This window comes from Lissotriton vulgaris, chromosome 9 (genome assembly GCF_964263255.1).
Source record: "Lissotriton vulgaris chromosome 9, aLisVul1.2, whole genome shotgun sequence".
NCBI lineage: Eukaryota > Metazoa > Chordata > Amphibia > Caudata > Salamandridae > Lissotriton > Lissotriton vulgaris.
In genome coordinates this window covers 273,419,173-273,443,607 of record NC_141697.1, presented here as the reverse complement: position 1 = coordinate 273,443,607, position 24,435 = coordinate 273,419,173, and the positions used below count along the sequence as shown (strand labels likewise).

Sequence of the window (24,435 nt, the reverse complement as noted above, 5' to 3'; positions counted from 1 at the left end):
CCTCCCCTTTGCCATCCGGGGTAACAGCAACCTCCTCTCGTTCAGAAAGGCCCTAAAAACGCATTTGTTTGCTAAATCTCTCTGATCTGCCCCGAGCCTGCGCTAAAACCATTTTATCTTCAAGCGCTGCGAGGCCCCAGGGCGGTTATGCGCTATACAAATGCAATTTTTCATTTCATTTCATTTCATTTTATGTGAAAGTAGGAAGTACGCATTTTCTTGCATTTTTAGATCCCTTCCTCAGATTTATTGACAGCAATAACGTGCAGCTCTTTTTTAACTTTTTTTTGGGGGGTTTTTTGCACAAGCCCGTCGAGAAAAAAGCTAACGGCTTAATGACTGTAAACTGATTAAAATATCTCTGAGGAAGAGTGACAGAAGAGATCAAATGGAATTACAAAAAATGCAGCCGCACTCTCCCTCTTTGTGCAGCATGCCACCTGTGTGATAAAGCTCTTCAACACCTGACAACTAGGTAGGAAGCACTCTATAAAAGCTATAATATAATACAATTCTTACGAAGCAGTGGTACTGAAGGTTAGGCTGCGGTGGGTAGCCACTGAAATTCTGAAAAATATGTAGCATTGCTACAAGCATACATTGTGAAGGGGACAAAGCATCTGCAGTCTTTCTAAGACTAATGCGACGTGAGGGTATGGTAGACTCACACACATGACAAAGTGGTAAGGATGGGTGAGGGATCAAGAGGGTGACTGCCAACTTTAAAATGCTCTAGTGGTGGAAGCAGTAGGTGGCGGAGCAGCTCAAGATGGAGAAAGATAACGCAATAGAGAGAAGAACTGCTAGTAGTGGGAGCAAAGAAATGGCAGGCCTTGGAAATCGAGGATGACTTTAGAAGAAGGATCACCTTTTTAGAAGTATAGTTGGAAAGGTATTGCATGAAAAGGCAACAAATCTTGACGTGTAAAGCAAACAAAACAGGAACCAAAACAAAACTAATATAGCACTATAGGCAAAATTACTGAAACCAAAAACGCAGTTACTGATTATATGTAAGATGAGGCGAAAGATACAAAAGAAGTAACCTATTTCACTAAGCGAATCAGTCGATAAAAGGCGATTTCTCAGGGTAAAGCATTGTTTACACATTACTTTATTTTATTGTGATGCAAGTTGTGGTTGATGCTGACATTGTGCCAGTCAATGGATTACGCATGTTATGGGTGTCTCCTACTTTAACTTAAAATACAGATTATACGAGGTCCATTTCATACTGCCAGGTTGTTCTCTTTTAATAACATTTTCCAGGCTCACATTATACGTCACTTATTTCCTGTTGTTTTCGGCTTTTTCCTACACATTGTGATGTCTCCCTTTAGTTGTTTTATAACCATATTTTGCAAGATGTGAACTGTGTCTTATAGTGTGCTATATTATAATGACATTTTACCAGACCTGCCTGTATACGTCACTGTTGTCTTATGTTCTCTGTTCCTCCAGATGCTGATAGCACTCTCAGGATACTTGAGTGGTTACAATGGCTCCTTCCCATTCCAGAGGCCAGGTGATAATTATGGAACACATAACTATGTAGGAATGAGAGGGGTGAGTACATTATAGAAACAAAAAACAAACTGTTCTTCCTCTTAGAATGCCATGTAGCGCCCAGGATTTGTAGCTCCTGTTTGAGAGTGGACAGGGCAGTGCTCTTTAGTATGCACTGCAAAACTTTAGACAGTAAAGAGTGTACAGAGCAGCACTGGGGAGTACAGTGTAAGAGTGAAGGGGCTACATGACAGCACTCTTAAGTGCTGAGTAATAGAGATTAGGAGTTCAGGGATGCCTTTAAAGGAGAGTAGATGGCACCCTGGAGGAGTGCAGAGATGTTCTCTGGGGTTGTGTAGAACAGACACTCCTCGCCTCACTGATTTTGGAGGTGAATGAGCGGACTTATGGCCACATGTATCAAAATTCCATTTCACATTCACTAAATAGCGAATGTTAGATAATCGCTATTTAGGGAGTGCAAAATGATATGTAAGAAAAAAGCAATTCCCTAATAGCGATTCCTACAGAGCCGTAATCGCAATTAGGGAATTGCTATTAGGAAATGTTACTCCATTTGTTCCTATTGGCCAAATTGCCCATAGTGAGAATGGTTTGCATCACCTAATTTGCGATTACCAATTGGGAATTGAAAATTAGGAAATGCAAAACCAAGGGTGCCCGGTGTAGGAGAGTAGGGTCTGCTTCCTATGGTTACCCCCACTTTTTGCTGTGTTTCACTGGTTTTTCGACTTTAGTCTGGCTGTGGCCCTGCTAATCATGACCACAGCCTAGCTGTTCACTCTCTAAATTGATTGCATGTACTTTAGGTACATACCAGATTGGTTACTGAGCTACCTTGTGAGCCCCTAGTATATGGTACCTTAGGTATCAAGGGCATAGGTACCCCAGAGGCCTACCAGGGGCTGAAGCATGTATTATGCCACCACTGGGAAGCCTTCCAAAATGCCACCACAGGTCTGCACTTGCAGCCTGGGTAAGGTGGTGTAAGCACCCCTTACTTAGATATAGTATACCTATATCTACCTATATATATAGACACATATTAGCCTATAAGTCACTCCTATGGCAGGCCTTGACAATCCTGAAGGCAGAGTGCTTGGTTTTGTGTGAGAGGGTTCCCTAGCATGAGCTGAGCCCCTCTGCAGCTTTTCGGAGATCCTTCCTTATAGCTGTTCTGTGATATAGCCATATCAAGTCCATTATAATCCTCGTGGTTAACGCTAACTTTGGTCTGCATTTTGGAGGCTCCCGCCAGATCCAGAAGAATCAGCGACACAGGACACAGACTTCCAGACATGTCCGAGGCTGACACGAGTCCCCAGCAAAGCTGAGACCTTTAGCTATCACGAGAGACGTGGGACGCTGAACTCCTGGACATCCTGCAAGTTTGCAAGTGCACCTACTTCCTGAAGTTGTGCATTGGGGTATTTGAAGCCCCTGCCCCGAGCACCTTTTGCACCGAAGCTGAGAGGCCTACACTCCACGAGTGTTTCGTGGGCCCGTTTTCTTCACCCCAGCTCGAGACTCCTTCGCGATCTCTAGTCCGTTGGCTAGTGGGTCCCCACGAAGGACAATCTTTTGTTTCTTGAGCTTTCCTGGTTGCTCAGACATGCTCTGACTCCCCTCCAAAGGGTGAGTCCCTCAGACCTTGCTGATCTGCACCGAAGCCAATCTTGTCATCTTGCGTGGGTTGTTGTTGCCAAGCCTTGTTGGGTCCAATCCGGATTCCTACGCCGCAGCACTCGATATCCTTCGTGGGACGGCTCGAATCCAGCTCCTGGTCGTCTTCGAGGCCTCCTGGTCCTCGTGGCTGAAGAGTCCAGCTTCACCTACTTCACCTTAAAGCACCTGGCATCGGCTGGCATCTTCCTGTCGCCATCCTGGACACTGGCTAGTGACCCTGACTCTGTCCCCTCTGCTATCAGGTTTTTCAGATCTCCGATCCACCCTTGGATCCATCCGGACACTTTTCCTCTGGTCGCCTGCAGCACTTCTTCGCAGCTCTCCATTGGAATCAACAACGAAACACGACACGAAAAGACACCTATGCACCCTGCTTCCCTGGGTGAGGTAACACGAGTACTTCGGTGCTCCTGTGGGTCTTGACTCTCGAAGTGTCTAAGTCTAAAGGGGTTTCACCGCAGTCCACTCCTAAGTGTCATTCAACTTTAAAACTCTAACTTAAACTTTCTCTATAGAAGTCAATGGTGATTCGTGGCTGTGTTTAGACACTGCACGCATCTCTCGTGGGTCTCCTGCGTCCCTACCTTGGGTGGTTCCTGGTTGCACCAGCGGTTCTACAGGCCCTAGACCTGCTTTCTAACCCTCACGTGGTTCTTATACCACTTTTTTAGTATATGGTTTGTGAGGCCCCTAGGGCAAAACGTATACTGTGCTAGTTTACTGTGTGCTATTTAAAGTCTTGTATTGTACTTTTGCTTCTAGCCTCATAAAGAGACTAGAGGGTTTGCGTTTAGAATAAATACATATATATTTGATATATACCTTGTGTGGTGTACTTTCATTTGATCATTCAAGAGATTACAGACTGGTAAAACAAGCTGCTTCACATTTCTTCAAGAGTTAGCCTGAAGGCTGCTCTCCACACCTACCACTAGGATAGCTTTCTATAAAGGTTGTCTTAAACCTACCATCAATAAGGGTCGTTTGGACTGGTGCAAGGTGCCCACTAGAATAGTGGACATCATATGCCAGGCCAACCTTTCACATTGGTGTGCAGTGTGTGGGATTCCAGCTTGCATGTTTTACCAGATAATCTTGAGAATATCATTTGAAAAATCACTAAAGCAGTGGCGTAACAAAACATGAGGGGGCCCCCCTGCAAACTACATGGAGGGGGCCCCCCTCCCATTCTCCGTGCCAGTCTAGGGCTCTCAGGCCAGTGACCCGCCGTACTGCAAGGGATGCGGGGCGATTGTTATGCCACTGTCACCAATACAGCCGTTATAAGTAACACTTACCTTGCATCCTTCTCCTCTCTGCCTTGCACCCTTCTCCCCCTCCGCCTTGCACCCTTCTCCCCCGCCGCCTTGCACCCTTCTCTACCCTGCATCCTTCTCCCCTCTGCCTTGCACCCTTTTCCCCTCTGCCTTGCACCCATCTCCCCTTTGCCTTGTACCCTTCTCCCCTTTGCCTTGCACCCTTCTCCTCTCTGCCTTGCACCCTTCTCACCTCTGCCTTGCACCCTTCTCACCTCTGTCTTGCACCCTTCTCCCCCTCCGCCTTGCACCCTTCTCTACATTGCACCTTCTCCTCTCTTCCTTGCACCCTTCTCCCCTCTGCCTTGCACCCTTCTCCCCTCTGCCTTTCACCCTTCTCCCATCTGCCATGCACCCTTCTCCCCCTCCGCCTTGCACCCTTCTCTACCTTGCACCCTTCTCTACCTTGCACCCTTCTCTCTGCCTTGCACCCTTCTCCCCTCCACCTTGCACCCTTCTCCCCTCCGCCTTGCACCCTTCTCCCCTCCGCCTTGCACCCTTCTCCACTCTGCCTTGCACCCTTCTCCCCTCTACCTTGCACCCTTTTCCCCTCTACCTTTCACCCTTCTCCCCCTCCGCCTTGCACCCTTCTCTACCTTCCACCCTTCTCCTCTCTTCCTTGCACCCTTCTCCTCTTTGCCTTGCACCCTTCTCTTCTCTGCCTTGCACACTTCTCCCCTCTGCCTTGCACCCTTCTCCCCTCTGCCTTTCACCCTTCTCCCCTCTGCCTTTCACCCTTATCCTATCTGCCATGCACCCTTCTCCTCCTCTGCCTTGCACCCTTCTCTACCTTGCACCCTTCTCCTCTCTCCCTTGCACCCTTCTCCCCTCTGCCTTGCACCCTTCTCCCCTCTGCCTTGCACCCTTCTCCCCTCTGCCTTGCACCCTTCTCCCCTTCACCTTGCACCCTTCTCCCCTCCGCCTTGCACCCTTTCTCTCTCTACCTTGCACCCTTCTCCCCCTCCGCCTTGCACCCTTCTCTACCTTGCACCCTTCTCCTCTCTTCCTTGCACCCTTCTCCTCTTTGCCTTGCACCCTTCTCCTCTTTGCCTTGCACCCTTCTCTTCTCTGCCTTGCACCCTTCTCCTCTTTGCCTTGCACCCTTCTCCTCTTTGCCTTGCACCCTTCTCTTCTCTGCCTTGCACCCTTCTCCTCTTTGCCTTGCACCCTTCTCCTATCTGCCTTGCACCCTTCTCCCCTCCGCCTTGCACCCTTCTCCTATCTGCCTTGCACCCTTCTCCCCTCCGCCTTGCACCCTTCTCCTCTCTACCTAGCACCCTTCTCCCCCTCCGCCTTGCACCCTTCTCTACCTTGCACCCTTCTCCTCTCTTCCTTGCACCCTTCTCCTCTTTGCCTTGCACCCTTCTCCTCTTTGCCTTGCACCCTTCTCTTCTCTGCCTTGCACCCTTCTCCTCTTTGCCTTGCACCCTTCTCCTCTCTGCCTTGCACCCTTCTCCCCTCTGCCTTGCACCCTTCTCCCCTCTGCCTTGCACCCTTCTCCCCTCTGCCTTGCACCCTTCTCTACCATGCATCCTTCTCCCCCTCTGCCTTGCACCCTTCTCCCCCTCTGCCTTGCACCCTTCTCGGCCCCCATTTCCCTCTCCCTGCGGACGCCCATGGTGTGTTCTAACAAGCGTGCTTACCTGAGGGCACCATTTTGCTGCCTCGTCCCTTCTCATGTGAGCTTTGCTCTGGAGAATACTCTGTCTGGGGGCCCCCACTCTCACCGAGCACTGCTCTGTGCTGTCTCTTGCTCTTGCTCTCTGAGGCCCCCACCCCATCCTTGTCCCTGTTTCTTCTCTTCTCTTGTGGGGTGGGCCCCCCACCCTCTCTTCTCTTCTCTTGTGGGGTGGGCCCCCCACCCCATCCTTGTTCCTGTCTCTTCTGTTCTCTTGTGGGTGGGCCCCCACCCCATCCTTGTCCCTGTCTCTTCTCTTCTCTTGTGGGGTGGGCCCCCCACCCCATCCTTGTCTGTCTCTTCTCGGATGGGGGCCTGTCCCTGTCTCTTCTCTTCTCTTCTCTTCTCTTGTGGGGTGGGCCCCCCACCCCATCCTTGTCCCTGTCTCTTCTGTTCTCTTGTGGGTGGGCCCCCCACCCCATCCTTGTCCCTGTCTCTTCTGTTCTCTTGTGGATGGGCCCCCCACCCCATCCTTGTGCCTGTCTCTTCTCGGATGGGGGCCTGTCCCTGTCTCTTCTCTTCTCTTCTCTTGTGGGGTGGGGCCCCCACCCCATCCTTGTCCCTGTCTCTTCTCTTCTCTTGTGGGGTGGGCCCCCCACCCCATCCTTGTCTGTCTCTTCTCGGATGGGGGCCTGTCCCTGTCTCTTCTCTTCTCTTCTCTTCTCTTCTCTTCTCTTCTCTTCTCTTCTCTTCTCTTCTCTTCTCTTCTCGGGTGGGCCCCCCACCCCACCACATCCTTGTCCCTGTCTCTTCTGTTCTCTTGTGGGTGGGCCCCCCACCCCATCCTTGTCCCTGTCTCTTCTCGGATGGGGGCCTGTCCCTGTCTCTTCTCTTCTCTTGTGGGGTGGGCCCCCCACCCCATCCTTGTCCCTGTCTCTTCTCTTCTCATGTGGGGTGGGCCCCCCACCCCATCCTTGTCCCTGTCTCTTCTCTTCTCCTGTGGGCTGGGCCCCCCACCCCATCCTTGTCCCTGTCTCTTCTCTTCTCTTGTGGGATGAAGCCCCCACCCCATCCTTGTCCCTGTCTCTTCTCTTCTCCTGTGGGGTGGGCCCCCCACCCCATCCTTGTCCCTGTCTCTTCTCTTCTCCTGTGGGGTGGGCCCCCCACCCCATCCTTGTCCCTGTCTCTTCTCTTCTCCTATGAGGTGGGCCCCCCACCCCATCCTTGTCCCTGTCTCTTCTCTTCTCTTGTGGGGTGGGCCCCCCACCCCATCCTTGTCCCTGTCTCTTCTCTTCTCCTGTGGGGTGGGCCCCCACCCCATCCTTGTCCCTGTCTCTTCTCTTCTCCTGTGGGGTGGGCCCCCCACCCCATCCTTGTCCCTGTCTCTTCTCTTCTCCTATGAGGTGGGCCCCCCACCCCATCCTTGTCCCTGTCTCTTCTCTTCTCTTGTGGGGTGGGCCCCCCACCCCATCCTTGTCCCTGTCTCTTCTCTTTTCCTATGAGGTGGGCCCCCCACCCCATCCTTGTCCCTGTCTCTTCTCTTCTCTTGTGGGGTGGGCCCCCCACCCCATCCTTGTCCCTGTCTCTTCTCTTCTCCTGTGGGGTGGGCCCCCCACCCCATCCTTGTCCCTGTCTCTTCTCTTCTCCTGTGAGGTGGGCCCCCCACCCCATCCTTGTCCCTGTCTCTTCTCTTCTCTTGTGGGGTGGGCCCCCCACCCCATCCTTGTCCCTGTCTCTTCTCTTCTCTTGTGGGGTGGGCCCCCCACCCCATCCTTGTCCCTGTCTCTTCTCTTTTCTTGTGGGGTGGGCCCCCCACCCCATCCTTGTCCCTGTCTCTTCTCTTCTCCTGTGGGGTGGGCCCCCCACCCCATCCTTGTCCCTGTCTCTTTTCTTGAGGGGTGGGCCCCCCACCCCATCCTTGTCCCTGTCTCTTCTCTTTTCTTGTGGGGTGGGCCCCCCACCCCATCCTTGTCCCTGTCTCTTCTCTTCTCCTGTGGGGTGGGCTATGTTTATCGAGAGGAGAGAGTGGGGGCCGGGCTCTGTGCTGCCTCAGAGGAGCAGTGGGGACTATCTCTGGCTCTGACTGAAGTGAAACAATGTATATTGATACTTTGTTTCTCTTCAGTCGGAGGGAGGGGGCGAGGGGCTCCGAGCAGGCTGCACCTGCTTCAGATGCAGAGGGAGAGAGGCTTGCTTCAGCGCAGACCTCTCTCACAGCTCTCAGAAGAGCTGAGGGGGCCGGGGCCCTCTGGGGGCCCCTTCATTAACTGTAGAGAGTGAGGCCCCACGCACTGCGGGGGCTGCAGGGGCGTTTGTTACGCCCCTGCACTAAAGGTACCAGTAGGTACATATAAATCAAGCTTATAATACAGTAGGTTCTACTCAACCTAGAGTTGTGTGTCAAGAGCCTAGCACACCCTTTCTACAACTCAAGAGAGGTTTAGTAGGAAACCAAGTGTAGAAAGGTGCATACACCACACCTCAGTAGAGTCAAGTCTTCAAAGGAGGGACCCAGTGGATCTGCTCCAGATGTCAGTCAAGGACAGACATCTAAGTATGACACATTTCCTTTCCAAGAGTTAAAGACTTTCTGTGCCATGAGACAATTTAAGGCAGGACAGAATCCCAATACCCAACGCCTTATAGAGGTGTTAATGATTGATGACTTTAAGAAAGCATCAGATCCTGAAAAAAGGTAGGCAGTGTGGTGTGTACAATCGAAGAAGAGAACACTGGTTAGTTACCTCACCAGGACTCTGATGATGATGTAGACCAGGTAGATGTCCAAGACCTAAACCTGGGGAATTCAGAACTGCTTGGAGATGAGGAAGGCCAAAATGGGCCTCCCCTTGTCCTCCCAAGTAGACCTGGTGATGTTCCTAGAAGGAACAGATCACCTTCAGTGAAATCTAACAATTCTGGTACCTCTATAGGCTCTTCTGCCTCTTCTCATAGGATGGGTACCTCACTTGAGAAGAGGGAACATGAAGCTAGGATGAGAGAAGCCAAGCTTAGAATAAGGAGACCAGAAGTAACCTTAGAAAAGGAGACCCTAGCTCTTGAAAGAGAGAGAAAAAAGATTGGACTAGAGTCCCATGGTGGCAGCAATATCCCTAGTGGTATGGATAGGTCTTATGACCATAGAAACCTGAACAAGATTGTCCCTCCCTATCATACTGGGGATGACATCCACAAATGGATTACTGCACTGGAGAGCGCCTGCAAAGTACAGAAGGTACCCCAGGAGAAGTGGGCAGCAATCTTGTGGTTCTCCTTTGCAGACAAAGGAAGAGATAGGCTCCTCACTGTAAGGGAAGAGGATGCTGATGATTACAAGGTCCTGAAGAGGGCTCTGATAGATGAGTTTGGCTTAACCACTGAACAGTACAGGTTGCAGTTCAGAGATACCCAAAAGGCACAGACTCAGGACTGGGTTGACTTTGTAGATTGTGCTACTAAGGCTCTGGAGGGCTGGTGGCTGGGCAGTATAGTGTGTGGTTATACAAGATTGTACAATCTGATTATGAGAGAACACATTCTTAATAACTGTCAGAACCAGCTGTTGCATCAGCACTTGGTTGACTCTGATCTGACCTCTTCCCAAGAATTGGGAAAGAAGGCAGACAAATGGGTCAGAACCAGGGTGAAGCAGAAGGTACAGAACCAAGGTGGTGACCAAAAGAAGCAAGACCAAAAGGGTGGGGAGAAAGGTAAAGACCAGAAGTCTTCACAAGGTCCCCAAAAAGCTTCTAATGGTGGGGGTCCCCAATCTAAAAAGAAAGAAGGCCAAAAGAAACCATGGTGCAAAGCCTGTAAACAGAATAGTCACTGAACTAGTGACTGCACCAAAAAGGAGACCTCTCTAGCACCATTTCCCCTAAGGCAACTGTTCTCCCTAGTTCAGCTTTAAGTGGTGGTTCCTAGCAGAAGGGTGTAGTAGGGTTAACCCTGGGAACTGAGATGGAGGCTGGCCTAGTCAGAGTGCCAACTCAAGCTGTTTTGATCTGTGATGGAGGCATGAATATGACCACCTCTGTGAGTCCCAGTAATTTGGGCAAGTACAGACAAACACTTTTAATTAATGAGAAAAAGGCGATGCCTACAGGGACACAGGGGCAAGTGTCACAATGGTGACACCAGACTTTGTGAACCCTGGACAAGTCATACTTGGTGAGACTTACCAATTGATCAACGCCAGCAATGTCAGGACTACACATGCCATGGCAGTTGTTGATTTCTCCTGGGGAGGGGTAACTTGCTTTAAGAAGGTTGTGATAAGTGCAGACCTCCCTGTAGAATGCTTGCTTGGCAATGATTTGGAAACTTTAGCCTGGTCTGAAGTGGAGTTGAGGACCCATGCAGCAATGCCTGGAATTCCTGCACATGTGTTTGCTGTGACTAGGTCACAGGTCAGAAAGTCTAATACAGGACAGGCACTGGATTCTGGAACAGTAGGGTTAAGGCAGTGCCTTCCCCCCTGACTCAGTGTGAGAATCAGCCTTCTGAGGAAGCTGATTGTGAGCCTAAAGAAACTGTCCCAGAGGAGCTTGAGCCTGATGAGGTTGAGTTCTTAGCGACAGGGGGCCCTTCCAGGGCAGATCTGAGTCAGGCGCAGTTGACCTGCCCTTCTCTTGAACCCCTCAGACAGCAAGATGCTGCTGAGGCTGCTGGGAATGCTAGTGGCACCCATAAAAACTACTGGGATGATGGACTCCTGTATTCAGAGTAGAGACCCCAAGCCTAGTGCAGCCACGAGGTTGGTCATACCTTTGGCATTCAGGGGCTTCCTATTGACACTAGCCCATGATATTCCCCTCGCAGGACACCTGGGCCAGAACAAGACTTAGGACAGAATTGTCCCTCACTTTCACTGGCCCCACACGTCTGAAGACACCAAGGAATGTTTTCGCTCCTGTGTAACCTGCCAAGCCAGTGGCAAAGCAGGTGGCACTACAAAGGCCCGCTTATACCACTACCTGTGGTGGGGGTTCCCTTTGAACGTGTAGGGATTGATATTGTTGGACCAATGGATCCCCAAACTGCATCTGGGCACAGGTTTATCCTGGTGGTTGTGGATCATGCTACCAGGTACCCAGAGGCAATTCCTGTTAGGACCACTAGAGCACCTGTTGTGGCAAGAGCCCTCTTGGGAGTTTTCTCAAGAGTGGGTTTCCCTAAGGAGGTAGTATCTCTCAGAGGTGAAAACTTTATATCTAGCTACTTGACTGCAGTGTGGAAGGAGTGTGAAGTGAACTACAAGTTCACCAAACCCTATCATCCACAATGCAATGGTCTAGTTGAAAGGTTCAACAAGACCTTAAAGGGTATTATTAAGGGTCTCCCAGAAAAGCTCAGGCAGAGATGGGATATCCTGCTACCCTGCCTTTTGTTTGCATACAGGGAGGTTCCACAGAAGGGGGTTGGCTACAGCCCATTTAAACCTCTGTTTTGGCACCCTGTCAGAGGACTACTGTCTGGTGAAGGAGGGATGGGAGTTACCTCTCAAACCCCCTAAACAGGATATTGTGGACTATGTACTTGGTCTCCGCTCCAGGATGGCTGAGTACATGAAAAAGGCATCCAAAAACCTTGAGGCTAGCCAGGAATTACAGAAAGCCGGGCATGACCAAAAGGCTATACTGAGCCAGGACAGAAAGTGTGGGTGTTGGAGCCTGTGGCCCCAGCAGCTCTCCAGGACAAGTGGAGTGGGCCCACACTATTGAACAGAAGGGAGAGGTCACCTATTTCCTAGATCTTGGAACTCCCAGGAGCCCCCATAGGGTGCTTCATGTCAACAGACTGAAACCATATGTTGACAGGGCAGACATGGGCTTGCTCATGGCTACAGATGAAGGACAGGAGGAAGAGAGTGACCCTCTTCCAGACCTGCTCTCTCAGAACCCTGATGATGGATCAGTTGATGGAGTAGCCTTGGCAGGCAGCCTCACTGATCAGCAGCAAACCGATTGAAGACAAGTTCTCCAACAGTTTAGACATATGTTTTCACTGACTCCAAGTCAGACTACCTGGTGCACACATGAAATGGACACTGGGGACAGTCTGCCTGTTAAAAATAAGATTTACAGGCAACATGATCATGTCAGGGACTGTATCAGGACAGAACTACAGAAAATGTTGGATCTGGAAGTAATTGAACCTTCAGATAGCCCTTGGGCTTGTCCAGTAGTCCTTGTACCCAAACCTCACACCCAGGGTGGTAAGAGAGAGATGAGGGTTTGTGTAGACTACAGAGGTCTCAATGCAGTCACTGGGGCTGATGCTCATCCAATTCCTAGAGCAGATGAGCTCATGGATATGTTGGCATCTGCCAAATTTCTGAGCACATTTGATCTAACAGCTGGCTACTGGAAGATCAGACTAGCTGATGATGCCAAGCCAAAAACAGTAATTTCAACACCTAGTGGACATTATCAATGTGTGGTAATGCCCTTTGGTCTGAATAATGCACCTGCCACATTTCAAAGGTCGGTGAATAAAGTCTTAACAGGCCTGGAAGACTATAGTGTAGCTTATCTTGATGATATTGCTGTCTTTAGCTCCACCTGGGTAGATCACCTGATCCACCTGAAATTTTTTGTGGAGGCCCTGCAAAAGGCAGGCCTAACTATCAAGGCTACTAAGTACCAGATAGGACAGAGTCAGGTTGTGTACCTGGGCTACCTTGTAGGTGGAGTTCAGGTTCAACCATTGCAGAGCAAAATCCAGACCATAATGGACTGGGCTGCTCCAACCACCCACACTCAGGTCAGAGCTTTCTTGGGCCTGACTGGGTACCATAGGAGATTTGTCAAGGGGTATGGTTCCATAATGACACCCCTGAATGACTTAACTTCTAAAAGAATGCCTACAAAAGTTCAGTGGACAGTAAGCTGTCAAAAGGCATTTGATGACCTGAAGCAGACCATGTGCACGGCACCAATTCTGCAAAGTCCTAACTACTCCAAAGAATTCATTGTCCAAACAGATGCTTCTGAGTTGGCGGTAGGGGCTGTGCTGTCACAATTGAATGATGAAGGTCAGGACCAGCCAGTAGCTTTTATTAGCAGAAGGCTGACCCCTAGAGAGAAACGTTGGTCAGCTATTGAGAGGGAGGCCTTTGCTGTGGTTTGGGCTCTGAAGAAGCTGAGGCCTTACTTGTTTGGCACTCACTTCACAGTTCAGACAGACCATAAGCTCCTCTTATGGCTAAAACAGATGACGGTGAAAACCCCAAACTGCTCAGGTGGTCCATTTCCCTACAGGGGATGGACTATACAGTGGAACATACACCTGGGAGTAACCATACCAATGCAGATGGACTCTCCAGATATTTCCACTTAGAACATGAAGACTCAACTGGTCAAGGTTAGTTTAATGTCCCTGTGTTGGGGGGGGGGGGGTGTTGTGTAGGAGAGTAGGGTCTGCTTCCTATGGTTTTCCCCACTTTTTGCTGTTTTTCACAGTTTGTTCGACTTTAGTCTGGCTGTGGCCTTGATAATCAGGACCACAGCCTAGCTGTTCTCTCTCTCTCTAACTTGATTGCATGTACTTTAGGTACATACCAGATTGGTTACTGAGCTACCTTGTGAGCCCCTAGTATATGGTACCTTATGTACGAAGGGCAAAGGTACCCCAGAGGCCTACCAGGGGCTGAAGCATGTATCATGCCACCCCTGGGAAGCCTTCCAAAATAGCACCACAGGTCTGCACTTGCAGCCTGAGTAAGGTGGTGTAAGCACCCCTTACTTAGATATAGTATACCTATATCTACCTATATATATGTAGACACATATTAGCCTATAATTCACTCCTATGGCAGGCCTTGACAGTCCTAAAGGCAGAGTGCTTGGTTTCGTGTGAGAGGGCTCCCTAGCATGAGCTGAGCCCCTCTGCAGCTTTCGGAAATCCTTCCTTATAGCTGTTCTATGATATAGCCATATCAAGTCCATTATAACACTCGTGGTTAATGCTAACTTTGGTTTGGCTTTATTAAAACATGTCGTGTTTGGTGTCAAACGCTTTGGAATCCTACCCCCGCCATTTCTGGCGGCAGGTGTAGAATTCCACCCTTCTAGAGGGAAAAGACATGTACACACTGGTACACCCGGTAAATGTTTTAAAGAGCCTCAGCATCACAAAATGGATGCTGCTGCCACAGACATGAGTCTGACCTCCTGCTGCTGGACGAAACTCTGGCAGGGGAGGCCTGGACAATAGGTTTCCTGTCCAGGGAGGTGCCAGCACCTCCCCAGACAGGCTTTAATGTATTGAGGCAGGGTGGGTTGCATTCAGTGAATGCTATTCAGACACTGCCTGGGGCACATAAGGTGTTCCATGCATTTCCTAGTTCAAACCGGTTGCTGGGGCACTCGGCCCCAGCTCTGGTGCGAAACTTGACAAAGAGGAAAGGGTGTAACCACCCCCTCCCCAGGTTTTCCCATTGGTGGGGCCATAGAGTTAGTCTATCCCCTAAACTTAGTATAAGCACAGGAACCCAGTCCCTAGGACTTTAGATTACCCTGGACGAAACTCTGAAGACAAAATCTTGGACCTTCGACATTCCATATCGATTGGAAGATGGAAGAAATCTCCCTTGGGGTCAAGAAGTGACCTCCCTGTTCAAACAGGCACCAAAGAAGCATCTTGCCGGTCTGCATTTTGGAGGCTCCCGCCAGATCCCGAAGAATCTGCGACACAGGACACAGACTTCCAGACATCTCTGAGGCTGACACGAGTCCCCAGTAAAGCTGAGACCTTTAGCTATCACGAGAGACGTGGGACGCTGAACTCCTGGACATCCTGTAAGTTTGCAAGTGCACCTACTTCCCGAAGTTGTGCATTGGGGTATTTGACCAAAGCTGAGAGGCCTACACTCCATGAGTGTTCCTTGGGTCCGTTTTCTTCACCGCAGCTCGAGACTGCTTTGCGATCTCTAGTCCGTTGGCTAGTGGGTCCCCACGAAGGACAATCCTTTGTTTATTGAGCTTTCCTGGTTGCTCAGACGTGCTCTGACTCCCCTCCAAAGGGTGAGTCCCTCAGACCTTGCTGGTCTGCACCAAAGCCAATCTTGTCATCTTGCGTGGGTTGCTGTTGTCAAGGCTTGTTGGGTCCAATCCAGATTCCGACGCTGCAGCACTCAACATCCTTCGTGGGACTGCTCGAATCCAGCTCCTGGTCGTCGTCGACGCCTCCTGGTCCTCCTAGTTGAAGAGTAAAGCTTCACCTTAAAGCGCACGACATTGGCTGGCATCTTCCTGTCGCCATCCTGGTCACTGGCTAGTGACCCAGACCCTGTCCCTTCTGCTTTCAGGTTCTTCAGATCTCCGATCCACCCTTGGATCCATCCGGACACTTTTCCTCTGGTCACCTGCAGCACTTCTTCGCAGCTCTCCGTTGGAATCGATGACAAAATTCGACACGAAAGACACCTATGCACCCGGCTTCCCTGGGTGAGGTAACACGAGTACTTCAGTGCTCCCGTGGGTCTTTAGTGTCTAAGTCTAAAGGGGTTTCACCGCAGTCCACTCCTAAGTGTCCTTAAACTTTAAAACTCTAACTTAAACTTTCTCCATAGAAGTCAATGGTGATTCGCGGCTATGTTTAGACACTGCAGGTGTCCCCGTGGGTCTCCTGCGCCCCTACCTTGGGTGGTTCCTGGTTGCCCCAGCGGTTCTACAGGCCCTAGGCCTCACTTCTAACTCTCACATGGTTCTTATACCACTTTTTGAGTATACGGTTTGTGAGGCCCCTAGGGCAAAACGTATGCTGTGCTAGTTTACTGTGTGCTATTTAAAGTCTTGTATTGTTCTTTTCCCTCTAGCCTCATAAACAGACTAGAGGGGTTGTGTTTAGAATAAATACATATATATTTGATATATACCTTCCAGGCCCGGGCAATATCTCTTTTGGCCACCGTAAGGCCCAGGACTAATAGGTGACGTTTATATATGCTTCTTCCGACCTGTTCCATGATATGCAAAAGGCCCAGCTGCGGCGAGCGAGGAAGGTCCCAGCCCAGCACCTCAGACAAGCAGTTCCATACACCCATCCAGAACCTCGACAACTTCTCGCATGACCATACCGTGTGGATAAAGGTGCCCACCGCCCGCTCACATCTCAAACACTCAGGGGAGGCAATCAAACCAGCCCTCCACAGACGGTCCCTGGTGTAATAGGGCCTGTGTAGGTATTTGAATTGAATGAAACGTAGGCGTACTGCTATAGCCGCTCCTCTCGGGGCTTCCAGGGCCTCCCACCAGTCCTCCTCCTCGAATGCCCCTATGTCTCCCTCCCACACGGAGCGCAATCTGTCCAGTGGAGAGGAGCAATGTGTGACCAGGGTCTGGTATAGGTTAGAGATTTTCTTTTCTTCCAATTCCCCCATGAACACCTTAGCCTCAAGGGGACTGAATTTGGGCAGTGAGTCCAACCCTACCAGGGAAGGGGACAGGGTGTGTCGCTGCTGTAGGTACCTAAAAAATTGGGTTCGGGGCATGGCATATTCCTCACTCAATGCTTGGAACGACTTGAGGGATGTACCTTTCATGATATGCCCAACGTGGAAATGCCGATGGCATCCCAGCCCGGAACCCCTTCAAGGACGCCAGGGCCGGTAGTTGTCCGTTCTGCCACAGCGGAGTCTCTCTTGTCAATTTTTTCCACCACCCCATGCGGCGTAGAGCTCCACGCCACACCTGGAAGACCACCTGGGTAACTATGGGGAGCTTTTTCCTGACGATCGCTGAGTATAGGATAGTGTGTAGCGTGTTCGAGTCCATTATGTATCGCTCAAGGGCATAGGTCGGGACCGCCCGGTCCCCATACCACCATTCATTGAGTACCAGCAAGTGAGACGCTTGGTAGTAGGACAGGATGTCCGAGGTGGCCAGGCCCCCACAGTACGTGGAGAGAAAGCATGTACGAAGGACCACTCTCGCAGCTCCTCCAGCCCAGAGAAACTGGCTTAACGCCGAGTTCACTTGTCGGAACCACTGCAGCGCCATGGGTTATGGATGGTTTTGCAACTGATACAAGAGGCGCGGGAGGGCTACCATCTTGAATATTGGTTAACGGCCGTATATGTTCAGGGGCATTCTGGACCATGTTTTAATATCGGATCGCACAAGATCCCAAACAGGCACCACGTTGCGCGCCCAGGCCACTCCCGAACATCAGTCAAAAAGACGCCTAGGTATTTAATACCGCTAGCCGCCTCCTGCAGCGCGGACGCCCAGGGTCCTCTCCCTTCACGTCCCCCCGGCACCCACAGCGTGGACTTCCGCACGTTCAAGTGTAAGCCTGATATTTCCCCAAATACACGCATTATTTCAAGGACTCCAGGCCCAGACCTATTTATGTCCGTAAGAAAGAAGAGGACGTCGTCAGCGTAGAGTACGATGCGATCAGACTGACCCATCTCCCACTCGAGCCCAGGCAACTGTGCGTCCATCCGCACCCAAGCCGCTAGCGGCTCCATGGCCAATGCAAATAAATAGGGTGAGAGAGGGCAGCCCTGCCTGGTGCCCCGGCCGATGGAGAAGGGGTCTGACACCACCCCCGCCACTCTCACAGTCGCAGTCAGGTCAGTGTACAGTAGTTGTAGGTATGAGAGGAAGCGAGGACCAAGGTTCAGGCGAGACAGAAGCGCTCGGAGATAGACCCAGCTTAGGGAGTCAAAGGCTCTGTCTATGTCAGCCAGAAGAAGCGCCACCGGAATCCTGGCGGCCCGGGCCGTCTCCACCACTACCTGAGCGCGACGAATATTGTGTCTCGTAGCCCTACGGGGCATAAATCCCGCCTGATCAGGATGAACTAACTCTGTTACGTAGGGGAGAAGACGATTGGCCAGGGCCTTCGCCAAGATTTTTGCCTCGAAATTTAGGAGCGATATTGGCCTATATGAAGAATGATGTTCGGGGGGCCTCCCGGGTTTACAAAAGACCACGATTTCGGCGTGTCGCCAGTCCGCCGGAAGGCGACCTCGCTCCCTGGCCGCCTCTAATGCCTTCCTGTAGCGCACCCCCAATTAGAGATGAAAGGTTTTCATAAATTCACATGGGAATCCGTTAGGTCCAGGGGCCTTCCCAGTGTTCAGCTCCCCAAGCGCCGCACCCAACTCCTCCAATGATAAAGGGAGCTCCAGCCAATCGCGACCCTCATCCGAGAGCGCGCGCGGCGGGAGGTCCGCCAAGAACTTGTCTACGTCCTTCGCCGGGAGAACTTCTTGGGGGGCATATAGGGCCGCATAATACTGTGCGAAGCTGGCTGCAATATCCTCCGGGGCTGTCATAGGGTCCCCCCGCTCGTCCCGAAGCCACTGTAGGGACTGCGCCTGGAAGGCATTTTGGCAGAGTCTGTAGAGCATAGTACAGGATTTATCTCCCCACTGATAGATTCTTCTCTGTGTGGCTAACCACAGTTGGCGCGCCTCGTCCAGCACAGGGACGTATAGGATTGTTGTGCTAACAGCAACTGCCCAACAGCTTCGACCGTATCCCCAGTATTGCACTCCCCCTCCAGATCCCGGACTCGCCCAGCTGCCTCCTCTATGTCCTTCCTGCGGGCTCCCGCACACCAGGCAATGTCGACTCCCCGGATCATGGGTTTTAAAGCCTCCCAAAGGGTAACGGCATCCGAGCCGGGCCTATCATTGTCATTCCAATAGTTAGATATGGCCTCTCGAATGTGTGACTGGTAGTTATCCTGTTGTAGGTGCCACGTAGACAGACGCCATCTAAAGGGCCGTTGGGTCCTGTCTAAGCTTAAGTTTAGCGTCACAGGAGAGTGAACGGATATGCCACGTGGGAGAATAGACGTGGAAGCTACTCTCCCTATCCAGGGGGAAGGAATGAACAAGTAGTCCAATCTAGAGAAGGACCGATGCACAGCGGAGACATAGGAATAGTCGCGACCCAGAGTATGCTGATATCTCCACGAGTCAATCCATCCCATTCCCTGCGCCAAGCCGCTCAGTTTCGTGGGGGCGTCTGCCGGGGGCCCCCCCCCAGGCCTGTATCGATCCAACCGTCCATCGATCACATCATTCCAGTCGCCACCCACGATCGCCAGCACATCAGGGATATCGGCCCACAAACAACTTCTCAATGAGCGCCTCTTGCAATGGGGGCGGGGCATACACGCTACCAAAGACCATCGGTTCATCCCCAACCATGCCTTTGACAAACACAAATCTACAATGGGCATCTATCCAATGCGTCTCATGTACATAAGGGATTCTGCGATGCACCAGGACTGATACTCCTCGAGACCCCCTCACAAAGCCTGCATGAAACACTTGTTGATAGCCATACCTCTGTAAGCTGAGGGTTTTAGTGCCTTGGAGGTGCGTCTCCTGCAAGAGGAGAACATCCGCCCTTTCCCTTTTCCCCAACTGCAACACCACTCCCCGTTTTATTTTATCCTGCTGCCCCCGGACATTCCAGCTCACCACTTGCAACATTGCCTGTGGATGGCCGTCAGCCACCATCAATGGGAAGGAAAATCAAGGTCCTGGGCTTTTGGAGCAACACACACACACATTTACGCAGCCGAACTCGCGCAGACACTGTATCCCAAGTAGCAACTTTCTTGTTACACACCCCTACCCCACTCCCTCCCCCCTTCCCACCCAACTGCAACCTCAACACCCCCCTCCTCTCCCCCACTCCCAACTACTCCCAAAACACCCCCTCCACCCCCCACCCCATACCTCAGCAACATTGAAGTACCTGTCGCTGTATAGATCGTCACCGGCCCCCAACGGGAGGTCCGAGAACCACTATCCCAATGGATCCCCAACAATCACCCACTCAGTTACAACTAACCCCCCACTAACTACCCTTCCGAACCGAGGGGCCCTGTCCGCCCTCTCTAAGTCGTCCCCCAACCCTTGCTCCCAAACCACAAAGTTACTTGTTCCGCTGAGGTCTCAAGTAGGAGTCTGCAATATCTGTCCATGTTCTGGAGGGGTGTCGTCCCCATACCGGACCACAATCCGAAGTCCTGGAGGCTATGATGTCGGATTTTGGGAGTCTGTAGCTTCAGCCGCATCTGCAGCGTCGTTTTCCGAGGGAGGATTCTTCTTCGTGCGGGATCTCCAATTGCTTCTACTAAGCGACCGCCGGGGGGTCCGAGGGGGCCTGCTGTGGAGGATGTGTCCGAATCCCGACCTGGGGGAGTATGCACTCTGATCCGGATTGTCTCGTCAGTCCAGGCAAAAACTTCTTCCTGAGTGTTGAAGAATTGGGCCTTGGATTGGAAAACCACCCGTAGGCGGGCCGGGTAAAGCAAGGCGTACTGGATATTTAGGCCCCTCAGGCACGCCTTGGCTTCAGTGAAGGATTGGCGCTGCTGCTGCACCAGCCTGGTGTAGTCCGAAAATATCAATATTTTGTGATTTTCAAACAGCAGGGGCTCCTTCATGCGCGCTTGCCGCAGGATCGTGTCGCGGTCGTGATAGTTAAGCAGCTTGGCTATCACTGGTCTGGGACGGGCTCCCGGCAGCTGTTTTTGAATCAGCGCTCGGTGCGCGCGTTCAATGATAAAACAGCGCGATAGAGTGACCGGAGGGAGCCACCCCTCTAGCCAGTGGGTCAGGAAGGCCTCCATGTCGCCCTTCTCACAGCCCTCTGGAAATCCCACAAAGCGTAGATTGTTCCTACGAGCACGCCCTTCTGCATCCTCAGCCCGTGTGGCAAGGCCCCTCTGGATCCCCTCCATGTTGGCTACCTTCTTTTTCAGGGTCACCACATCGTCTTCCACTCCCGTGATCCGCGTCTCTGCTTCTGTAATGCGAGCCACCGCATTTCGCAAGTCCTGGCGCAGTAATGTAACGTCGGCTCCAACCGCCCCAATTTTGGCGTCTAGCATATCCCTGGACTGAGTTATCGCCGCCATGAGGGCGGCGTTATCGGGGCTAGACGCTGAGGGGCTCCCCGCTGCTCCTGCACTCCCGGTCGGCCCGGTAAATTTGTCTATTGTACCTTGTTTCGAGGTGTGCCCACTGTTGCTACCCCTCGTCATGATAGTCTGTGGGTGTCGGAACCCAGTCCAGGGAGTCGTGGGAGTATTGATGGGGGTGCGGGTGAGCACCCCTAGGACAGATGGCGTGGCTGCCTGCGCCGTTGCGCCTCCACGCGCCGATAGCACCGCGTTGGGCCTGCATCTCCTCCAACTCTCCGGCCGGCAGGCGCACTATGGGGGCGCCGGAATTGTGTGGACTACACCGTCTTGTAGGACCCTGCGAATGAAGAATCGATAGAGCGCCGCGGCCAGCCCCATCCGATCACCCCCAGCTCCACGGTATTCAGCGCCAAAGCAATCAGCCAAGTTCCAGGAGGGGTCGGGGGGGGAAAGGCGCCCCGCTGCATCCACCGGCCCGCAGCGTCCCCGCGGTCCGACTCGACCGCCGAATGGGGCCTGTGCGATCTCTGCCACCTCCTCACCTCAATTGTAGCGGAGGTTAGGGTATGTCAGCCGTGCTGCCAGGCACCGCGCCCCTCCCCCGCCGCGTCGTGTAGCATGCTGCTGCGGCTTGGGCGCCGGAGGTATCGGACTGCCCACCACTCCACTGCTACGCCGGCCACGTCCCACTTCCGCTCGGCGGCCCGAAAATCCAGGTCCCGGCTTTCCACGTTGCAGCAGGCCGCACCACCTCGGGACTTGGACCTCCGTCCAGCAGTCGACTTCAGCCTCCAAATTGCAGTCGGGGCACCGCAGCCGGTTCCGATTGCCAAAAACTCTGGTTAGGGTGTCGTAGGGTCGGGGAGACACAGGATTCTCGCCGGATAACTGATCGGCGGGACGGAGCTCGCTTAGGCTGCGTCCGCCATGTTCGCCGCCGTAGCCACACCCCCCGCCTCAATGGTTATTTGTGCTGTTTCTGAGTGCTTGAGACACTTCACCTTTTACCTCTCGGAACTATTACAAAAAATGGAAAATTGTGAGCCTTACTTAACAATAGTATGTGCTTGGAAGGCTGCATTGTCTGGTCTCGCACCTAAGCATTTTAAATTGTCGGACACTTAGCAGCTTGCCTCGGAAGTACAAATAATCAAATAAAAAGAAGTGTGGTACCCACAGATCCAATTCGACAAAAATGAAGGCATTCATCCAGTGGTTGCCTGTTTCACAACCTACCTACCTTGACCTTCAAAGGGAACTGGCCCATTCAGAACCTGGGAGATTTTTAGGATTCCTATGAGCGGCAAAAAGAAACTTTGTGTAAATTGATTAAGAATAAAACACGTTTCCTTTAATTTATGTGAGAACAGTGTAGTTTCACAACCCTCTCCTTTGATATTTCCTATGTAAGCGTTTTTTAAAATGTAAACTAGTCACATGTAGAAAAACATACCTGGTATCTAAAACCACATTTGCTCCCAAAGAGTAAGGAATGTACCCTTCTATTTCCCATGGTGCTGCTTTAATAGTGGGCTTCTCAGAAGAAACTAGAGCAGTTCTTGTTCGTTGGATGCATTGATGCCATTTCTTATACGCCTTACTTTAGCGAATGTAGCTTGTTTACTTGGTCCTGTGTGTTGGAGATTGTAGGTTTGAGGTGAATATCAGCATACTTTTGTTTTTCATATTGCTGTCATACAACTTTCTTCCTGTGTTTTCTTTCTTTTCTGCAGTTCTGTGCCTTTTTGGGGTCTTGGCTTGCCCCTTTTGCTTACCTTACAGTGCTTGAACTTTCTGGGTCTGTCCCTGCTGCGCTTCTCACTGCTGCCATCGTAATTTTGGGTAAGTCTTTCATTCACCACATAATTATGTTTAAAATGACACAGCTGTTCTGCACACTCTGGCATCTTAGTGTTTACTGCCGTCCTGTCTTTGTGATCCTGTCTTTGTGGACCTGTCATCCTGTCTTTGTGGACTTGTCCTGTCTTTGTGGTCTTGCCGGCCTGTCTTTGTGGCCCTGCTGGCCTGTCTTTGTGGCCCTGCTGGCCTGTCTTTGTGGTCCTGCTGGCCTGTCTTTGTGGTCTTGCCGGCCTGTCTTTGTGGCCCTGCTTGTGGCCCTGCTGGCCTGTCTTTGTGGCCCTGCTGGCCTGTCTTTGTGGCCCTGTTGGCCTGTCTTTGTGGTCTTGCCGGCCTGTCTTTGTGGCCCTGCTTGTGGCCCTGCTGGCCTGTCTTTGTGGCCCTGCTGGCCTGTCTTTGTGGCCCTGCTGGCCTGTCTTTGTGGTCATATCGGCCTGTCTTTGTGGTCCTGCCGGCCTGTCGTTGTGGTCCTGCCGCCTTGTCATTGTGGTCCAGCAGTCTTGTCTTTGTGGTCCAGCCGCCTTGTCTTTGTGGTCCTGCTGCCTTGTCTTTGTTGTCTTGCCGGCTTGTCTTTGTGAACCTGCCCGCCTGTTAGCTCTCTAGTGATGGGCTTTCTGCTTTGTCTCTCCTTGGCCTGCCACCCTGTCTCTCTGCCGGGCCTGCCACCCAGTCTCTCTGCCGGGCCTGCCACCCTGTCTCTCTGCCGGGCCTGCCACCCTGTTTCTCTGCCTGGCCTGCCGCCCCGTCTCTCTGCCGGGCCTGCCACCCTGTCTCTGACAGGCCTGCCGCCCTGTCTCTCTGCCCGGCATGCTGCACTGTCTGTATGTTAGCCTGCTGCCCCTTCTATTTATGCCTATCGCTCTATGTCACTCTGTCTGAGTCCATACCGTTGAGTCTCTATGTGCCTGGAGCCAGTGGCTGCTCCTCAACTAAGGCGGAAGAGCAACGCCCCACTGCTTTTTGCAATGAAAAATGGTATGCTTTGAGTGAAAGCCTAGTCGGAAGTGCATTAAAATACACTACTTTGTTTTTTTCCTTTTATTTATTTTATAGATTTTATCTTTTGTATAAAAAGTAATTCAAACAGGAGATTGATTTGTAGAGGATTGTTAGGAATGGGGTCTCTAGTTGGCAGAGGTATGCACCCTGTCCAAGTAGGGACCCACAATCCTAGGCAGGGTAAGTGTAGTACTCACTAAAAATGTGACTGTGCTCACCCTCTGGTAGCTTGGCACAGAGCATTCCGGCTAAACTAAAGAGGTAATGTGTGGCATTGGTTCCTTAAGGCGGTGCAGGGCTGTTAAAGCTTTGCCGTTCTGGGGTGATGAGTTGCACAGAGGAGATGATGCGTCGGTTGCTTGTGCGAGACCTCTGTTCCTGAAGGCAACTTGGGGGGTTGATTCTCCGGCATCAATGTCGGAAGGGCACTGCGTCAGTTCTTTGTCGCTGAAACCCTGGGCTGAAGGCGATCCGTCGGCCGAAAGCCACGCATCAGCAGTTCTTCTGAGGTGCTGCGGCATTGGGGCGACG

The 24,435-nt window shown here is 51.8% G+C and overlaps 1 protein-coding gene across 1 annotated transcript in view; it reads left to right on the top strand.

The window, feature by feature from the left end:
- POMT2 (protein O-mannosyltransferase 2) overlaps positions 1-24,435 on the top strand; it is a 475,144-nt gene that overhangs the window by 77,180 nt on the left and 373,529 nt on the right. The window contains exons 3-4 of the mRNA XM_086937548.1: positions 1,462-1,566; positions 22,782-22,890. Of these exons, the coding sequence (XP_086793674.1) occupies positions 1,462-1,566; positions 22,782-22,890 (214 nt within the window). The remainder of the gene's footprint in view (positions 1-1,461; positions 1,567-22,781; positions 22,891-24,435) is intronic.